The sequence below is a fragment of the Porites lutea genome, chromosome 6 (assembly GCF_958299795.1).
Source record: "Porites lutea chromosome 6, jaPorLute2.1, whole genome shotgun sequence".
NCBI classification, from domain to species: domain Eukaryota; kingdom Metazoa; phylum Cnidaria; class Anthozoa; order Scleractinia; family Poritidae; genus Porites; species Porites lutea.
Genome location: NC_133206.1, coordinates 26,906,216 through 26,925,586, shown reverse-complemented (window position 1 = coordinate 26,925,586; position 19,371 = coordinate 26,906,216). Strand labels below are relative to the sequence as shown.

The window sequence follows — 19,371 nt, the reverse complement described above, 5'->3', positions numbered from 1 at the left end:
TGGCCGACGTTTTCTCGCGCGAAAAAATTCCTTTCCCTTCCCCTTCAAACGCCTGCCACGCAGGCTACATTGCAGTCCACCACCCAAACCACCAGCTTACCAAGGATTGCTGAGAAGACGAGGTTTGACTTGGCAGTATATCGCATCAACCTTAACCCTAAATAGACGCTAACCGCTTATCGAGTCAGTGCTTAACCCTAATCACTATTCTCAGGGCATAACCTTAATCAGTATTGATAGTCAATACGCCACTTCTACATTTCCCATAATTCACCTTATTTGCCCCATAATAGACAAATAAAACATCAAGCAGTGTTGGATTGACAGTCTGGCAGTTTATTTATTGACAGGTGATGATTAATTTCGAAACCCGCATGCAATCAAAAATATAATCACAAACCTCTACTGAGGGTGACCAGCTACAATAATGCAATATACAATAAAACAAAAATAAGAAAGAAAATAAATGGGTGGGTGGGAAGGGAATCAAAAACTAGATCGAGCTGGCGTAGAGCGCGAGGCGAACCGAGACTGATTGACCCGTAGCGCGGCGGGTTAGTGAGTGCAATCAAACGGAAGTGCGTCACTTAAGTGTCAATTATACCCAGATAAACCAAGTCGTTTTATCTTACCTAATTTCTCTTGGGACGGCCCATCTAAAATCTCCTCTCCCCTAGCCCCTTAGGAAGGCCTGATACTCAGGCTAACGGCTGTAATACCCAGGAGAAATGAAAAACAAAGGCTATGCATAATTTGGGGGGCAAATAAGGTGCATTATCAGGGGCGGATCCAGGATTTTTTTAGGAGGGGTGCACTCGTCTCTTGCTCTACTTTAACACCAATAGTTTAAGTTTAAGTTTAATAATTCTTTTTACCAATGTACAAAATAAAAATATATATACATATATTAAAGTACAATAGGTAAAGGAAAGCAATAGGGGGAAACTGAATTCCCATACAAAAAACTGCCCTCCAAAACGAAAAGATAAAACAATTAAGAATAGAAAACTAATACATAACTATACATCACGTGATACTAAGAGAAAAAACAAACAAACAAACAAACAAAAAACAACCAAAATTTAGTTGTTTTTGTTTTTGTTTTTGTTTTTCTCCCTTTCCCCTTCCCCTTTTCTTTAATAAACTACTTCAGGAGCCCGTCACTGAATTTCCTGCTGTTTGATGAAGTACAATAGTAGTGTCATGTCGTCGTTGTGATTGGCTCAGTTCCCACCGTCGGTGCGCGAAGTCTCCCCTGGGAACTTTTCTAATTATAAATCTACTCGGGAAAGGGTTGACTCCAAGGGCTTGTATGGGAGATGGAGGCTCCAATTGATGGGCTCCTGGCTACTTAGATATTAAATAAAAAATAAAATCCAGATTCAGTAGGAAATAATAAACATATGACTATTTACAAAGATAATTAAGTAATAAAGTTTTAAAAGAGTTCAAGCTGGAAGCAGACATAACGGAGTTTGGTAAAGAGCTCCAGTCATTAACGTAACGATTAAAAAATGAAAATTTAAATTAGTTTGTCCTTGCTGCTCTAGGCCTGATTTTAAAGTCATAGTTTTTTTTGCAGAATACCAGTTGTATTAGAAAACCGCAGGTCATCTCAGGGGGGGGGGGGGGGGGGGTGCGCACCCCCTGCACCCTCCTCCTAGATCCGCCCCTAATTATGGGAAGTGTCAACGTCATTATGGAGTATGGGGATGGGTATTAACCCCAACGTAACACGTCCAAACGCGACTTGCGTCTGCGATATTAATTCTGACGATTAAGCTGCCTATCTTCACATGATGACCAGCAAGCCTTGGAAACGTGCACGACGGTCATTGTAAAACAAAGGAAGTGTTGACAACATATTTCAGGACCGTAGATCGGGAACTATAAGAATCCCTGGAACGTATTACTCGCACGTCATCGTGTGTCCATCTCGCTAACTGATATGACATTTTATTCCGACAGAAGCAGTTAACACAATCAACTTCCACTTGGTGCGCAAGTGATTTCATAATGCCGTAGTGTCTGACTCACAGTAGCCTGAGTATCAGGCGTTTCTGGGGGGAAAGAGGAAAATCTCCTCTCCCCTAGACCCTTAGGAAGGCCTGATACTCAGGCTAGACTCACAGAATCACGGGCGTGCCACCAACTGTTTCTGTTACTTTACAACTCACACTTAGGAGTTTAGATCACCATGGCATTACAATAACACCCGCTTACTCACGCTAAAATATATCAGACAAATTAATTTTCTTTTGTGCGCAAGTGATTTCATAATACCGTAGTTTCTAACTCACAGAATCACGGGCGCGCCACCTAGTGTTTCTGTTGCTTTAAAAATCGCACTTAGGAGTTTAGAACACCATGGCATTAAAATTGTAAATTTCCACTTGGGAGTCTGATCACCATGACATTACAAAACCACTCGCTTACTCGACCTAAAACATATCAGACATATTAAACATTAATTTTCTTCTATGCGAAAGTGATTTCATAATACGGTGGTGCCTAACTCGCAGAATTACAGGCGCGCTACTTAGTGTTTCTGTTGCTTTAAAAATCGCACTTAGGAGTTTAGAACACCATAGCGGCAATAACACTCGCTTACTCGAGCTAAAACATATCAGACATATTAATTTTCTTTTGTGGCCAAGTGATTTCATAATACCGTGGTGTCTAACTCACAGAATCAGCGGACGCCACCGGTGAAGAAACTGATTGCTTTTCGCAATAGGAGGTTTATTGCTTGTCACTCAAAACCTAGGCTCGATTTCCGCCGTCTCCCGGGTCCGGTCTTTGATCCCCCCCGAAAAGAGGGGATGAGTGCGGGCTCATTTTCCCGAACAGCGGCTGGTAATCGAGCCTACTCAAAACCTAGCGTCCTTAACAACGCCGGCGTCACGGGGTGTGCAAAAGAAAGTCGTATGCGGTCCTCATGATCTTTGCAGTTCTCGTTCCCTGGTTTACTGATTTAGCGAGAGAAAATTCATAATTAATGACTAATTTCATATGGACAGTTAAAAGGCTACTTAGGCGATCGATTAACACTTGTCATTTCAACCGTCAGTCAAACACACTAGTCGCAAATATCACTTGTCAGTTAAATTTTGGGCCACTTGTCACTTGTCACTTAATTTAAGCCGTTTGTCAGTTTTCAGTAAACCAGAGTCATTAAATCTCATCCAAACCAATTATTAAAATACATTTAGATAAAACATTTAAAAAATTCATGTTAAAGATAATCAGTCAATCATTTATCAATTTATATTATTTATTTTTAATACGTAAGGTTTTGGAGACATGTCAGTCAAGAGACTCGATATCTGAGAAAATAAGTCGTGTCGTACGTACACTGGAGACCGCTTTTAAAGAAAGACATAAATTGTGCCATACAAGGTACGTCTTAGCTAAGCCAATTGTCGTGCCAATAATCATGTGTTTCTTCGGCATTTTTTATCCAGCTTATTGGGTCTCTTATTATTCACAGTCCCTCTTTTTAATCAACCAAAATGTAATGACCATCAGTTTTATTCTGTGAATAATGCAAAATTTACTCGTGTTTCATTCTTGCAAAGGTTGTATTGAAATTTCCTGGTTGAAAGGGAAAATTGACTTCGATGGTGTTATCAACGCTCAAGTGTGTGGGGATATTCGTGGTTCCCTTGGCCTTCGTCGTGCTTGTCAATATTGTTCTCCAGTCGAGATCGCTAAACATAAATAGCAAGGTAAGCCTTCAAATAAAGCACCACTGATACTTTCCAGCAACAAAATATCCGTGCATAACTGCTTAATAGCCATCGTTTTATAATTAAGTGTAAAAATCTAACGGGGTGTGATTTATTTTGGAGACATGACATTTTAAAAAACAACAATTGGTAATTACGATATCCTTTTCCGACGTCGGTTAATGTTTCTAGTTGCCGAAATCAGGGAAAAGACAACAAAACAGTGAATTGCCGCAGCTCTCTACTTGGTCAAAGGGACTACATGTATGTCACCACTGGGGCTACGCGAGCCAATGAAAAGAAACTTGTGGAAACGTCGACAGCCCGACTTTTTCAAGCCATGTTGGAGATTTTGGAAGGCTCTTTTTATCCGTTTAAATATCAGTCATCGTTTGATAGTTAGGGCAGTTTTGTATTAGGAATCGTTTTATGGTGATTACATAAGACGTTTTTGCGTTGTTTTTGAAATTGTTTTTCCTTAGAATTTCTTTTAGGTGGATTTACTTTGTCCTCTTGTCAGCGACCGTTGTACTGGCAACGACCAAGAGAGAATTAAGGACTGCTACTTCAAAAAGAGTGATAGAATATTAGATGGAGCAGAACCTTTCTGTTCAGTTATTTTAGAGGCTTCTGGCTCTTAGATATTTTTTTGTGTATGTGCTCAAAGTATGTGGACGTATAATGAAGCGGGTATATCGAGTTGGCGGCGGCATTCTTCATTAAACGATTACAACAGAATGGCCTTGAGTTTCCTGACGAAACTCAACTTCTGGCGAAGGAAACTCTATAGAATCTGGCTAGATTCGTTCTTGCATTTAGGGACTGTGCAATAATTATCAGGAGGGGGGCTGAAAAACTAGAGGGGGGGCATTACATAAAATTGCTGCCAAGATAGGGGGGGTCAAAGTAAAATCACTCATTTGACGGAGGGGGGGGCCTTAAGTTTTATTCGAAATGTAAATAAAATTAAACGCAATAAAAGATTCTCAATACAGGCATCATGATAGACTGTAACAAATATCAACACGAACAGCTGTCAAATGATTATTGAAAATATTCCATCAAAATGAAAAGCAAATTCACAACTGACTTTTAACCCGTCTTCTAATTAATTGAGCTGATCCTATGTAAAGCAAAAATCATGAACTTGTTTTTCAGCTTCCCCCATAAAACAATGGGAATCAAACAGATCTCGTAGACAAGCTTTGTCGGTTTTTGATGTGAATAAAAGTAATGTTTCTTCATCGACTGAATCGATTTGCTGAGTTCCATATATATGTGGCTCATAACAAAGTTCAACAGGCTCTCCTCCCAAGGATCTAAATATAATGCAAGCTCTTGTTCGTCTGTTATGTGAAGCGTTCAATCTCCTGTTCTTTGATTATTTTCTCTGCTCCTTTCTCTTTCTGGCTTCAGAAATTTTAGATTTTGAGCCAATGTGGTAAGCACCCCTGTACTTAGCAAATGCTTTCTCTAAATCTTCAATTTCAATCAAGCGATCAACATCCTTTTCGATACTAGATGTTACATAATAACGTTTGTTATTATTGAAGCTGTGATGGCAGCTCAGTCCAGTTTTGAGTTTACCAGTGTGGTGGGAGGGGGGGGGGGTGCGACGTTATTTTTAACATAACAGAGGGGGGGGGGGGTAGAACTTATTTTTTTTTGTTTTGGAGGGGGGGTACTGTCTAAGTTTTTGCTAGATAACTCTAGTTTTTCAGCTCCCCCCCCCCTCCTGATAATTATTGCACAGTCCCTTATCTTGATTCACGACCGTTTGCTTGTCCAGTTTATTCTTAACGGACTTAGAAAGGCACCAGCTTATAGATCCAGTGAATGCCATGTCTTTGAACTGTTTGTGTTCGAGTATATTTGCTCGGATTTTTGGAAAACAGCAAAGTTACTCTCTCTCGTTATTCTACGACTGCTTAGAATGGAGTAGTATACAAATGATACTTTGTTCTGTTTCTCTCGACGTTGCAGTGATTCGGCACGACCAAACAATTTTGAGCGATAATAATAATAATAATAACAATAATAATCCTCAGTTTATTTCGAAGGATAAAATACATATCCTAAGTTACAATGAAGTCAACTATCATTATAAAACCTTATTTTTATGCTTAATTTAACCTATTTACAAAAGTTGTACTAAAGCTCTCCGTGTTTACTTTTGGCAAAAGGCACCCTACCATACGTAATATATATTTCGTTTCTTTTCTCTCTGGTATTATCCAACTTAGGGAATGGCTTAGGGGATTGATTTCCGAAAAATAGAGCGTTCTTGGCTTTCAAGTAGACTAAAAATGTCTACTGGAAATGAAATGAAATGCCGCTTATGAAATCTCTTCAGAAAACACTGAACTAAACTAAGATCTGAGTCAGAGGCGCTATAACACACCAATAAACCGTACAATACATTTATCAAAACAGTGGCCTTAAACATGTGATCGATTTCATCCTGGTTGTATTGTTCTTTGCGCGATGTCTTTAATACGTGCAAGCATTTGTTTGCTGTAGTTAATTTGATGTTGACATGACTGCTAGACTTTGAATCACCCTGAAAAATTAATCCTAATAGGCAAGATCCTTCAATTGGTTGATGCCACTAATGGGTGCGTACGTACGGACTACCTCATCATTGTTTTCCTTCCTAAAAATAAGTTCCCTACATTTACTTGGATTACACGACATGCGGTTATCTTTGAACCACTGATGTTAAAAACTGATTTACTAGTTCGGGTGATGTGTCATGATTGTATCAGACAGGTGCGACTAATGTAGAATTATATGCATATTTAAATAAAACAGGATCAGAATTGTGTTCAATTTCTAAATCATTAAGAAAATATTAAACAAGTACGACCCGCTCACGCTATCCTGAGTGGTACCTTTGTGAAATTGTGATAAATGTGTTTTTCCCGAAGATCAAAAGCAAGACATCAAAGACACAGCGTCGCTTTTGTTCTGTTAGCATTAAAGTTTTAAAATAACTGAGCGACGGACAAGTCTAAATGTTAGTGATTTGAAACAGTCTTGGTCTTTATCTTTGGTCTAGAGTCTTTTGTAGGTCGTTCATAAAATAAAACTTAGATTTATTATGTTGATTAGCAGACAATAATGTTGTTATTGAATTTTTGTTTGCGCACTACAGTAAAATTAGCCTAACACTTTTATTCTGGACAACGAAATTGAGAGAACTTGATCTAGAATAATATATAACCAGTGAAGAAAGATTCCCTACATTCTATCAAAAAATCCATTGTCCGAACCCAATTAACTTGTAAACGTTGCTGTAAATTTTCGCTCTCTGTACGTGAAAGAGAAATTCACACCTTAAAAACAGTAGAATTTTGACAGATGTGATTAGTTTGTATAACCTTAGCGCGCATGCTCGCCAGTTGACATAGCCCTTTTAAGTTAAAATCCCCTTGACTCTCACGTCTCTCTGAGCAATCCCACAAGTACTTGCACCTGCACGTTCGACCCAGGCGATTACTTTTTTCCACTGCGAGCTATTAAACTAAATCACTGCTATTTCATTGCATTTTTTCTTTTTTTAATCAGGTTTTCCAAGGGTATAATGCTTCTCAGGAAGAGGTGAGGAGTAAAATGTTACAATTTTCTTCTTAACCTTCTCTCCACGTGCTTGTATTTCAATAGCTTAGTCTTACCCAAAACAGTATTGCAGATCGCGATCATCTATGTATAACCCATAATGCCACTGATGCTTTGACATTTTGCAGATTTTGAGGTCAGTGGATAAAAAAAATAGAAATAGAAAGGCAGAAGTCTTTTCCATAGTTTCAGACGCTTTGCGGACTCTGCGTGAACTATGGAGGGACTTTCATATCACGGGGTGGAAGGTTGTAGATTACCGGACAGAAATTCAGAATATATAAACTCCCAAACGCAAGTGGGCGCTCCATCCATTGAGAACAGAGAGTGGGGAAGAGAGAGAGGGGGGGGGGGGGGGACGGGGAGAGGGAGATAGAGTAGAGAGCAATTTTGAAGGCCATATACTAGGTTCATATGCGTAACTTGCGACAATACTTGTTGTAGGGTTTCACTAAGTGGGAAAGGTGCAAAAGGCTTATATCTGGACAGGACACACTGAACAAGACTGGAACCCTGTCTAATGACTCAGAAATTCTGGGTATCTACAGGCTGGATCAAGATTGTGCGCGTGTTTTACAAACTCGTTTTGTTCATCCTCCTGTGTCAAAAGAAGAAGAGCAGCTACCAATCGCTTTCGGTCTGACTGTTCATAAAGGTGCTTGTCTGCTTGAGCGACTTCTTCGAGCTATTTACATGCCAAACAATGTCTACTGTATTCATATAGATAAAAAGGCTTCAGCGGTCTTCCGTACTGCAATAATGGCCATCATACGCTGCCTTTCAAACGTTTTTATCGCAGCAAACAGTGTTGACGTCGTCTGGGGACATATTACTCTAGTTGAAGCTCAATTCAGTTGCATGGAAGAGTTGCTGAAATCACCAGTTAAATGGAAATATTACCTTAGTTTAGTGGGACAGGATTTTCCTCTATATGATAACAAGCAGATTGTACGAGCGTTACAAGGTCTCAACAACACAAACAACATAGATAGCTTTCCAATGGCTGGGCATTTTTCCCATCGAGTTAATTTTGTTCACATACTGAATGGCCACGCTGTTCGTAGAACAAACATACCAAAAGTGCCACCACCACACAACATTTCAATCTATAAAGGATCCACTCATATTATTGCTTTAAGAGAATTTGTCGACTTTGCCCTTCACAGCCAAATAGCAAAAGACCTCTATGAATTCTTAAAGGAAACTAAAGTGCCGGATGAAGTGATATACGCTTCTCTACAACAACTGTCAGAAGCTCCTGGGGGAATCAAAGGAAATCAACTAAAGTGGATTCAACGAGCTATGCTTTGGAATGGTGGTGGAAGAAACCTTCGGGGTTGTCTTGGGATGTGGAAGCGAGAGGTTTGTTGGATTTCGCTAAAAGATTTACGCTGGGCTCTAAGAGAAGACAACAAAGAGAAACTTTTTGTTCATAAGATTCCGTTTGACTTTAACGAGGAATTAATAGAATGCATTCTTGTGGCAAGGCAGGGCAGGAAATACGCCACGGCTTTGTGGAAAGGAGAAGAGAATGTCCAGAAAGAATAATGTTCGACTAACATTAAACGGTAAAGTATGAGTTGCCGAATAGTCGTCTGTATACAGCAAACGGAAAAAGAAAATAGGCATTTCGAACAGATAGACAGCGATAAATGTTAGGTTATTGAATAGATACCGCTTCGAAGGATAAGATCAGTGGAACGACTAGTTCAGAGTATACCCGAACTTAAGGGGGAGGTTATCACTTTAAATTCATGGTTTAAAAAAAAACGAGAAAAACAAATGTAATAGGCAGATAAAAAGATGTCTCAAAGACATCGAAGCTAAAGTACAATATTCGATAAAAATACATTTTTATTCACGTTTCCAAAGTATAAAGAAATTATTGTTTAGGAGAAGTGAGTAAGTTAGATGCCTAGGGTAACAAAATACAGTTAGGAGTAATGAATTGCGTAGTGTTTAAAATAGCCGTCAAGTTTTGGATGTTAAAAAATAACTGTAAGGTTTTCGAGTTAAGCAAAGCTAAAACTCATTAATAACACACTAAACAACAGAAGCTTGGTTCTCAAGAGCCTGCGAGCAAGCGGCGAGCGAGGCGAGTCGCGAGGTAACCCGCAAGCTGGCGGCAATTAGCCGCGTGGGGCTTCTCCTATTTTCTCCTCTTCTTGTTCTCGCGTCGTTTTCTTCCGGTTGCCTCATGGCCTCTTAAGATATCCCTCAAATGGTGGTTCTGACACAACGGGGCCTGAGGACCAAATACTACACGAGTCCGAGGTCCTGCATGGATAGCTATAAACTAAGGGTCTGCCCACACTTGGCCGGGAGCCAGTGCCCAGGTACCGGTACAAAATGGTGTTGTGGTCACTCCTTGGGTTCCGGATATCAGTAATTGTGTCCCAGTCAAACCCTGTTCATAATGCGGACACTGAAGGGGCCATAGAAAGTGTCCTTATTAACGGTGTGTCCGTATATAGCGGGTCAAGTTACTTAAGTCACATACACCTTTTTTGAACAAAATACTAAAGAAATAAAACAGGAGACTGGAATTGTCTAAATAAACATCTCTAAACTTCCCAAAGCCTTTATTCCGCGTACTATGTCCTTGAAAACACTCAAAAGTCTCGAAAAGTCGCACATTATATCTTACATAATCAAATGAACCGTTCTCTTCATCCTATTCGGTGTGTTGCAGCTTTGGGAACATCGATATGGTGTCAACTGAAGGTTTTTTTATCTTCAAAATAAACTGAGGTTTTTTCAGTACAGCACACAGTGGAAAATAAAGTGTCCGCATTAGCAAGGTTTAATTTATATGAGAATCGGTTGATTGAGCAAGAAAAAAGTGTCTGTTCCCGACATTAAGGGTGTCCGAAATAAGTGGGTTGAATTTAGAGAAAATGCATGTGAGGGCTTTCTTTCCCTATAGACAAAAAAAACTGTCCGTAATAAGGAGGTGTCCGTATTAGGTGGGTGTCCGTACAGCGGGGTTCGACTGTACATAGTGTCTCCATTTCATCCTGTCTGAACCCATATTGAAACCGTGAGCCTAGCAGCGAGTAGCCTGCTAACGACAGACGTTTCTCCTCGCTCATTGCCGCTGAGGGACGTTTCGCGAGGAAGAACGTCTGCGACTCAGCGACAGAAATTCCATACTTTTGACCTTGATTGAAAGGGATCGTGGAAGTACAGTATATAAATTAAATAGAACATATTTGTTTAAGAACGAATTCATGACAGAGAAAGGTCAGTTTGATCACTATTTTAAACGTCGAAGTTGTAACTTAATTCTAAAAAACTAATAAGTTAATCCTCGAGACATCCCAATAAAATATCCCATAATTAGTTAACTTTTCATAGGGTAACTAATAAGAACATCCCCTTGTTTTTAAGCATAAATCAAAATTGGGTAAGAGTAAACTGAATCAAAGCTAAAATTTCGATTGCTTGCATTTTTATTTTCTAACACTTGGTCCGTCAAGAGAAACAGAACGGTATGAAGACTTTTTTTTGTAAATACTCTTTTTTAGTTTTTCAAACCGTTTTGTCGTAACAATGGTCGATCTCTTGAGGTCGATCAATCTATATACAAGTTAAGCGCGGATGTACGTCAAAAATCCTCAAGTCCTCTTTTTCACTTTTCGCTACTCAACAATATTATAATTACGTGTAATTTATTCATGGGAAACAATCAAAGCACACTTGCATATTAGCATATTGACAAAGGTTGACAAATATTGCTAAGCTAAAAATATCGAACAAATTACGTGTTAAGGAAAGCGATTTGCGTCATATAACCGGTCATCCGAGGGCAGTAACTGAGCAAGAAAGAAGAAAGTGGTCACCCAGAACGCTGAGAAAACGGCGTTTTTAGGCGCCAAAGACGATGGAAAACACGGAAGACAAAAGTCCTGTCGCTAAAGAAAAAGCTAGGAATATCATATGCTTTTTTGCACTTGGAGTCTTGTCGCTGATCTACGATGAAATATCGCTAGCTGCCGCTGAGGATGTCTTATCGGGGAGCAAGATAGCTACCACAAATGTAATAATCGCTATTGCATTGCCCGTACTGGCTGTTAAAATTTCCGCACCGTGGTTTATTCAAAAATGCTCATATTTGTACAAGTCAGGTATAGTTGTATTTCTACTGGTTGCTGGATTGATCGTGATTGTGTCGGCTGAAAGTGTCCGCTTGCGATTGTTCGGCATCAGTATAATCGAATCAGGGGTCAGTTTTAGTGAGATAACATTCCTGGCATTGACTGCAGCTTATGAGGATGTCACAGTAAGCGCGTTTGTAGCCGGCATTGGTGTTGCCTCGCTCCTTGGACCATTGTACTATACAGGTAATTATTATGCCATTATTACCATTCCCCCTCCATATACACCTAATAGACCTTGTCACGGTTTTCGACGCCATCTTGATGAGTAGGCAAACCCGTGAGAAATTACAGTGTTTGTAAGAGAATTTAATGCCTAATAATTTCCGTAAAACGGCTGTTTTAAAAAATATATGAACTGTAAACTAAAGCATCACTCTTAAGGATTCTAATGACAAAATTTGAGGGCGTTACATGCGCTAGAAGACCTAGAACCTTTTTCTAAAATTTTCTATCCATTTGTCTGTACAAATTTCCCGGGAAAAATTGCAGACAAAAATATGGAAAATCTAAAGCAAGCTTCTGGAGAAATTTAAGCACAGTAACGGCCCCCAAAATTTGTTGGTAAAATCTTTTGCTGTGTAGCTTTAGTTTACAGTTCATATTTTTTTCAGAACAGCCGTTTTACGGAAATTATTCGACATTGGATTCTCATGCAAACACTATAATTTCTCACGCGTTTGCCTACTGGTCAAGATGGCGTCGAAAACCGTGACAAGGTCTATTGCAATAACGTTGTCATAAATAAAATAAGAGAATTGAAAAAAGTTAGAAATATAAGAAATATCAAGTTAGGACGCTCGTGAAAAATGGAAAAAAAACAGAAAATTGGAAATGAAGTTACTGATAGGGCTAGGGTTTAGGTTAGTTTTAGTTCCCATTTTTCAATTTCCCATTTCTCGTGCCCATTCTCTATAATAATAATAGTAATAATAATGATAATAACTATAATAAGCTTTATATATTTATCCATCTTTTAAAAATATGTATACCCTCTCTATTCCCAGTTCCGTGCAACTTGATTTGCATCATTGCTGAATAATCAGTTGAATAGAGGTTTTGCACGTTTTACTTGACAAGCACTCTCTTGCCACGGATCAACCTGTCTTGTAACAAATCAGGCTGTTGTAGTTACTTAGGGTCCGCGGAGAGGATTTTTAAGTTGGGGCGGGGTGGGGGGGGGGGGGGGTGCTAATGCGAACGCGTAAGCGTGAGCAAACGAGGGGAATCCGGAAAATTTTCAAATTGAAGTCTTCTAAAATAGCTATAAATGCATCTAAAACTGCCAATAGTAATAGAAATTTGTAATTATTACATCGGTACTTTAAACTTTATTACAGATTCACTCCACTGCATAACAAGCAAATAATGAAATGAAATAAGCTAACACTACTTTAACAAACAAACAAACAAACAAACAAAAACAAAAAAAAAGTTGTGGAGAAGGAGACAACCAAAAGCACCAATGCGCCATACTAGGGATATATATACAAATAGAAATATAAATGTTCTAGTTATCCTTAATAAAGCTTAACACATTTCTTTTAAAAGTTGCAATACTGTTTGATTCTCTAATATGATTGGGTAAACCGTTCCATTCATCTACAACACGGTTAAAAAAACTATATTTAAAACCATCAGTTCTACTAAAATTTGGAACAAGGTCCTGTGTGTCATTTTTCCTCAAGTTATAACCTGTATTTCTGTCCTTACAAAATATGAGCTTATTTGAAATGTCAATATCATAATGTCCATTAATTACATTTAAAAAAAATGTAACATCTCTAGTGAACCTCCCATTAGATAATGACAACAATTTTAGCTTAGATAGTCTAGTATCATAATCATCATCAGACCTAGTGATCCATCTGGTAGCTCTTCGCTGAACAGCCTCCAGTTTATATATCAATGTTACGTTTAGTATGAGGGTTCCAAGTTTCGCATGAATATTCTAAAAAACTTAAAACAACAAGTTACAAACTGGCCCCCACGTTAGACGTCGGGTTCTCTGAAGGCGCCAAAGTCCCCTTTCCAATTGTCATTAAGAGCTACAAACTCATTAGCAACAGCTACAAGACAACGTTTGTCTGTTCTCTGTTTGCGGGTGTTCAGTATTGTCAGATTACTAAACCTTGTTGGTGTGGTAAGTGACAGATCTGGGTAACCAAAGTGAAAAAAGAAATTACCTTCCGAATAAGTGGGGGTGCCCCCCCAGCCCCACCCCCTGCGCCGTCCCTGAATATTATATTCAGAAATGAGGATTGGAATTTATTATCAGGCACCAAACCCTCTCAGCCAACCATTCCAGTACAATGTTCAATGTGTGTTAACGAGTTGTTCTAGTTCTGTGCCGTTGGTGTTCATTTCCAGAAAACAGAGAGTGAAGTTCACGGGGAGTAGTTATTCTACTTTTTGCAACAAAATCTGTACATGTCGCGTGTTTTACCGACACAAGTGACGAAACTTCCGTGCATGCAATGACTCCCGCGAAATTTTATCCAATCGGAATTCAATATTAACGCAAATTGCAGCTACCTGATTCGTTGCAAGACAAATTTAAACTGGGGTTATATGATGCGCAACATTATTTTCAATGTTGCTATTAAAACAAGTTGAGCGTTTTTGTTCCCCTTTTTACCGTACCTTAAAAAGCAAGCTAGCTGCTCAGTAACTGTGCTCTAATTTTCTCCTAGGGCTTACAACCTGGGCATGTCTTCCACCAAGAACAGCAATCTTAACAACCTTCCCCTGGCCCTTCCTTGTGTTATTCCTGTACGCTTTCCTGGAGAAAAAACAGCACAGTATAAATGTAAAGCAGAAAGAAAGCGCAGGTGTTAAATATAACAAACTGCCGACTTCTTCTGACAGACACGATTCCGACTCCGCCCTTGGAAATGAGTTAACTTGGAAAGAAAAGTTATTAGTTGCCAAGCGCATTTTACCCTACATAACTTTCTTGTTCCTCACCTACTTTGCTGAATATCTATCAAATCAGGGTGTCATTACCACGCTTGCCTTTTCCGACTCGTCTTTCAGCCCGAGGGACCATTATCAATATTACATCGTGTGTTATCACGTGGGCAAGTTCCTTGGCAGGTCCCATATCTTCCTCCTCTCCTGCACCTGTTCAAAAGTGATCCCTTATGTGCGCGTCAGGAAAACCTGGATATTAGCGCTGGTAGAAATAGCTCATCTTGTTTTCTTCCTTTTCGCATCGTGGTTCCGCTTTGTACCGCACGTTTCTATAATTCTTACTCTCTGCGTAACAGAGGGGTTTGTAGCAGGCTCCATGTACGTAAACTCAGCTCACACAGTGTCTGACGTCATTGGTGACCCAAAGGAGAGAGAATTTGCTTTAGGATTACTGACCATCGGCAACGGATTGGGTAAACTAACTGCAGGATTTTTGGGTCTTCACGTAGAACCACAACTGAAGAAGCACTGTGTTTACGATCTCGAGTTAAGGGATGAATGTATCACGAGATTCCCGCAACCCTCAGGTTGGACAAAAACTACGCACTGTAATAGCCGCGACTACACTCTTAAGTCTAACTCCACAGGATTGTAGCTAAGATTTTCGTCAAGGTTTTTGTAATGCAACAAACAATTTAAAGAGTATCTCAGTCACCTAAAACGTCACTGTGAAATTGCGTTCTTTTACTTTATCGTGGTTATGCCAGTTTCCTCAGATTGTTAAATATAGGTCCATTTTGCTGGAGTTGAACTGTTAGGGGCGCGTCCGAGGTCAAGAAAAAGAGATGAAAATTCCTCGTCAATGTGCTTTTCTCATCCCCTACTCGGCACCGAACTATCTATTAGTTTACCGGTGTTATGCGATAATACGGTAATCCAAGAACAAGCGAAAAGCTTGTGAATCAAAAGTTGAAAGTTGTTTTAATGAAATGTACCACTTCAAGAAAAAATGAAGTTTTCTAGTTTTTATTTAAGACTTAACCGTTGCGCGATCTAATGAACAAATGCTTGGTTCTCGACGAATCAGAACCCCCAAAGCTTCTCAAGGTATTTAAGAAACTCAAATCAGCCAATCAGAAATCAGGAATCTAGTCCCGTAGCTGACGAAAAGCGCGAGACAAAATTGCCTGAAAACGCATGGCCCAAGTCGTTCATTTGCGCGCCATGCACTCGGCCCGATAATGCGAATCATTATATTCTGGTCGGATGAAAAATGGCGCGAAAATTCCATTCAATCATTATCATTGGAAAGGCTTAGTTTCGAAAGAAATTAGGGTGTTTATACGTCGGTGTGGTAGTGAAAGAAACAGTTTTGTTTTATCGAATGAGTACTTTTACCCCCGTAAAGAGATTCAAAAGATGACCTTGAGTGAAGGGTTTCGTCGAAAAGAGGCAACTGAATTACGTGACCCACCCCTCTTCCCTACCTTAGTATTTTAAGGTCCTTTTAGGAAAGTTTTAAATGCAGCGCAAGTGATAGATACTGATAAAAAATTAAATAGACTACAATGGACTACTTGGCATTCTTCAGCTTTTATTGGGAAAAAAGACACTGCGGAATATTATTACGCGGGATCAGGTAGTCAGCCAGCGTCTTAAATACGGGAGCGCATTCCTTTCGTCGTCTTGGGAGTCAAAAAGTGCCTTGTTTTGTTAACTTTCCTGTATCCCGTGCCCGTCCCTCAAAATTGTGTGATTCAAGTTTTATTGGCTGCAACTTCAAATCACGTGCAAGTCAGGTTGGATTGCACAAGCAGAAAAAAAATACTGCGTCAGCAAGGAAGGGAAAAGTAAGCTTACAACGTAGAGGAGGATTAAGACTCAAGGCTGTGCTCTAGATCTAACGGCGCAAGATTTGGCCTCTGGCGACTGAAAATATTGTCTAGGTGCCCCAGCCAGGCGACTTGCTGGTGTTGGTTTCTTGATTCTGTTGATTTACAGTCAAAAAGCTAAGAATGTCTAGAATTTATTACTTGCGAAATCGTAGCTCGCTCGGTGGATTTGCGGCCTAACAACTCGGAGGATGACATCTGCTATTTGGAGAATATTTGCGGAGCTGGACAAACCTAAACGTACACTATCGAAGATGAACTTAACATCGATGCAGGTAAGCATGTTTTAGCTATGTTTTTAAACTAGGAATCACTCACTTCAAATGATTAATAAAGCAATTAGTGAATTCGACTTTCGTAGGATATGAAGAATTAAGCAGATCTTGGAGGGCATTATCCACCTATGCCGATAACACCCTCCTCGATCTCCTTAATTCTTCACATCTTACTCAGCCTCATTCATTAATTATTGCTAATTAATAATTATTATAATAATATACATGAAAAAATTTCTTGAATTTGACTGGCTGAGAGCAATGTAGTTTTTGTTAAACACAGGGTAAAAGTGAGGGAATAAAATGTAAATATCATCAGAGAATGGAGCACTGTGATGGGCTAATAAACAATGGAGATGTATAAGGACCTATCCAGGGCTGTCATTAATGGGCGGGGGCCCGGGGATTTCCTCTGGCTTCCATGAATGTAACCCCCAGCTACTTCCGTAAGAAAGTAGAAGAGAAAAAGAACCACAAAAAATCCCTAGCTGCTTAATAGAGTCCCCGCCTACTGGTTAGTCTTGCTCCATTAGCAGCAAGACTCTAAAAATGCAAGCGTTTCTTTTTTTTTATGTGTGCCTGCCAAAAGGGGGGGTTGTGATCCAAGGGGTTTCTAGCGGAGACTGTGGAAACTGGGAATAAGAATCGCAACTTGTTCCAGCACTATGCTTTATTTTGTAAAGACAACTTAGGAAAGATTGATGCCAAAGAACGTGGAAAGGGTCAGTCCATGCGTTCTTCCGCTTGAAAGCATTGATTACTTAAGAACAAGTGAATACTTCAATGCAAACCTCGATTGAGAGGCTATAAACTGATCAGGTGTTGTAAACTTTTATTGTACGCAAATGAGCCTTGTGATGAGCACGTGGTCTATTTTTGGTGATGATTGAAATGACGCGCCATGTTCATCACGCGTTTCTGGTCTCTGATATGATGTAATTTCTCTTGACTTGATTTTTGTGTATTTATACACACATACTCAATTATCGTCAAAAATGATATAAAAAGGAAATACACGTCAAGAAAGTCCTGTTTCGTGTAGAACTAATTCCCTCCTCATTTCTTATCTAATCTCCAAACAAGCGAGACTTAATGCTTTTTTTAAGAGAGTTCTAGTTGTATTTATCTGGCAACTTGAAATCTTAGCTATCTTAGTGACAGCCCTGCCTGCCAGGTGCCAAAATCTTTAGTGCCAAGTTGTGGTGACAATGAGACTGGGTTAATATTGTGTCGATTATACGGTTAGACCATTTTGGGGATGAATTTTGATCACTCGGGTCTTACACGTCCCCCAGTCAGCGGACAGTAGCTACGCGCGGATCCTCTCTCCAGTCCTCTTATGTTACTTTTCGAGAGCGACTAGCTTCAACCCTACAACAAAGACAACTGTGCTCTTGGCTCACTTGATAACTTTATTTGTCGGTAGTAGAATCTCTTTTAGACTCTTGCGTTCGTACAATTCCCTGATGATTTAGCTTTACACCCATCTTTATATCAGAAAGAAGACCAGCTGTCTTCTCTGATTGGTTAAAACATCTTGATTAGCACGAAGCCTTCAGATGATTACTTTGTCAAAACGGTTTTTCTAAGTCTTCACTGTTAAGCTAAGGTCAACTGGCAAGTACAAAACAAGGACAGAACTGGGGACATAGAAATTACAGAGAATAGGCTTCCAAATAGAATTCTTGCAATAACAGTGTGGAAAGTACTTATAAAAATTACATGTTGAAACTCATGTCAAATGGTCGATCCACAGAAGGTGGTGGCAGAATTATAACGCCGCGCAATGTAGGCAAAAACTCTCAAGATTCTGCGTAACCCTCTAAAATTTGCATTTTTGACCATATTTGGGTGTAAGTAAGACTCCATATTTGGGTAGTGATGTCATGGTCTTGTATTTACAACTCGTCGTTCAAGATTGGGTGATTCAGTGTGCAGCAGTTCGTTGTCGGTTCAAGAGGACCTAACTGGTGAGCAAGCTTTAATACGATTTCTAGTTTGAAAGGGCAATTAGTGCTCTGGTTTGCTTTATAATCAAGGAATAGGGCCTTTACGCTCAAATTTTTGTCAGAACTAGCTTGTTCTTTGCAGCTCGATTTACATTGAGGTAGCGTGTTCGCTTCTCGACTCAAACCAGGGTTTTCAGTGTTCTCTTCTCCTTTGTGAATTGAATTTTAAGCGGTAGTTGATCAAGGCATAGGGTTATATTCTCAAAACTTACCCAGAGATTTTGTCAACCAGCATGTTTTTTTTGCTGCTCCATTTACAGTTGAGACAGCCCAAAACTCCCGTGAGGAATGCAACGAATTTACTGACCTTTTGTTTTTCAGACTATCATTATGCCTTTCAAGAGACTCTTTGTCCTGTGACACTCGCTCATTAGATCTTTGTATTTTATTCAAGTTTATATTTCTATACCTTTAATACATTCCGCCCCACTCTTGCGCTTTTCACACATTTTACTTTACAAGATATTTTGTCTTATGTATATTACCACACTAATTATGACGCTGTTGCTCGGAATTTAATTATTTAATTAATTTCAGCTGTCAAAGGCCTCATTTGAACTATATTTTTCTTTCTAACGTTTATAGCTTTGCACCGTAATTTTTAGGGAGTTATTATAACTCCAAAAATGGAGTAAAAAGTTTAGGTACAGGATAACCCCTTTTTTGGGGTTATTTTAACTCCTAATTTAACTCCGAATTTGGGGTCATTTTTACTCCTGAAAAAGAGTTCTTTTTACTCCCAGTCTGGAGTTAAAATTACTCCGAAATGGGGTTACTTG

The 19,371-nt window shown here is 39.4% G+C and overlaps 2 protein-coding genes across 2 annotated transcripts; both read left to right on the top strand.

Moving 5' to 3' along the window:
* Positions 1–3,608: 3,608 nt before the first annotated feature.
* LOC140942089 (beta-1,3-galactosyl-O-glycosyl-glycoprotein beta-1,6-N-acetylglucosaminyltransferase 3-like) lies at positions 3,609–9,033 on the top strand. The gene is made up of 3 exons (XM_073391068.1): positions 3,609–3,728; positions 7,296–7,328; positions 7,791–9,033. The coding sequence occupies exons 1-3, from the start codon at positions 3,621–3,623 to the stop codon at positions 8,892–8,894; spliced, it is 1,245 nt and encodes a 414-aa protein (XP_073247169.1). The 5' UTR covers positions 3,609–3,620; the 3' UTR covers positions 8,895–9,033.
* A 2,116-nt stretch (positions 9,034–11,149) lies between these two features.
* On the top strand, positions 11,150–15,422 carry LOC140942321 (uncharacterized). The gene is made up of 2 exons (XM_073391278.1): positions 11,150–11,689; positions 14,197–15,422. The coding sequence occupies exons 1-2, from the start codon at positions 11,230–11,232 to the stop codon at positions 15,069–15,071; spliced, it is 1,335 nt and encodes a 444-aa protein (XP_073247379.1). The 5' UTR covers positions 11,150–11,229; the 3' UTR covers positions 15,072–15,422.
* Positions 15,423–19,371: the final 3,949 nt, after the last annotated feature.

Bases quoted from the DNA above. Each gene is read 5' to 3' on its own strand.
- LOC140942089 (XM_073391068.1), top strand. From the start codon at position 3,621: ATGGTGTTATCAACGCTCAAGTGTGTGGGGATATTCGTGGTTCCCTTG. The intron at 3,729-7,295 runs GTAAGCCTTCAA...TTTTTTAATCAG, and splicing joins CGCTAAACATAAATAGCAAG to GTTTTCCAAGGGTATAATGC. The intron at 7,329-7,790 runs GTGAGGAGTAAA...TACTTGTTGTAG, and splicing joins ATAATGCTTCTCAGGAAGAG to GGTTTCACTAAGTGGGAAAG.
- LOC140942321 (XM_073391278.1), top strand. From the start codon at position 11,230: ATGGAAAACACGGAAGACAAAAGTCCTGTCGCTAAAGAAAAAGCTAGG. The intron at 11,690-14,196 runs GTAATTATTATG...ATTTTCTCCTAG, and splicing joins TGGACCATTGTACTATACAG to GGCTTACAACCTGGGCATGT.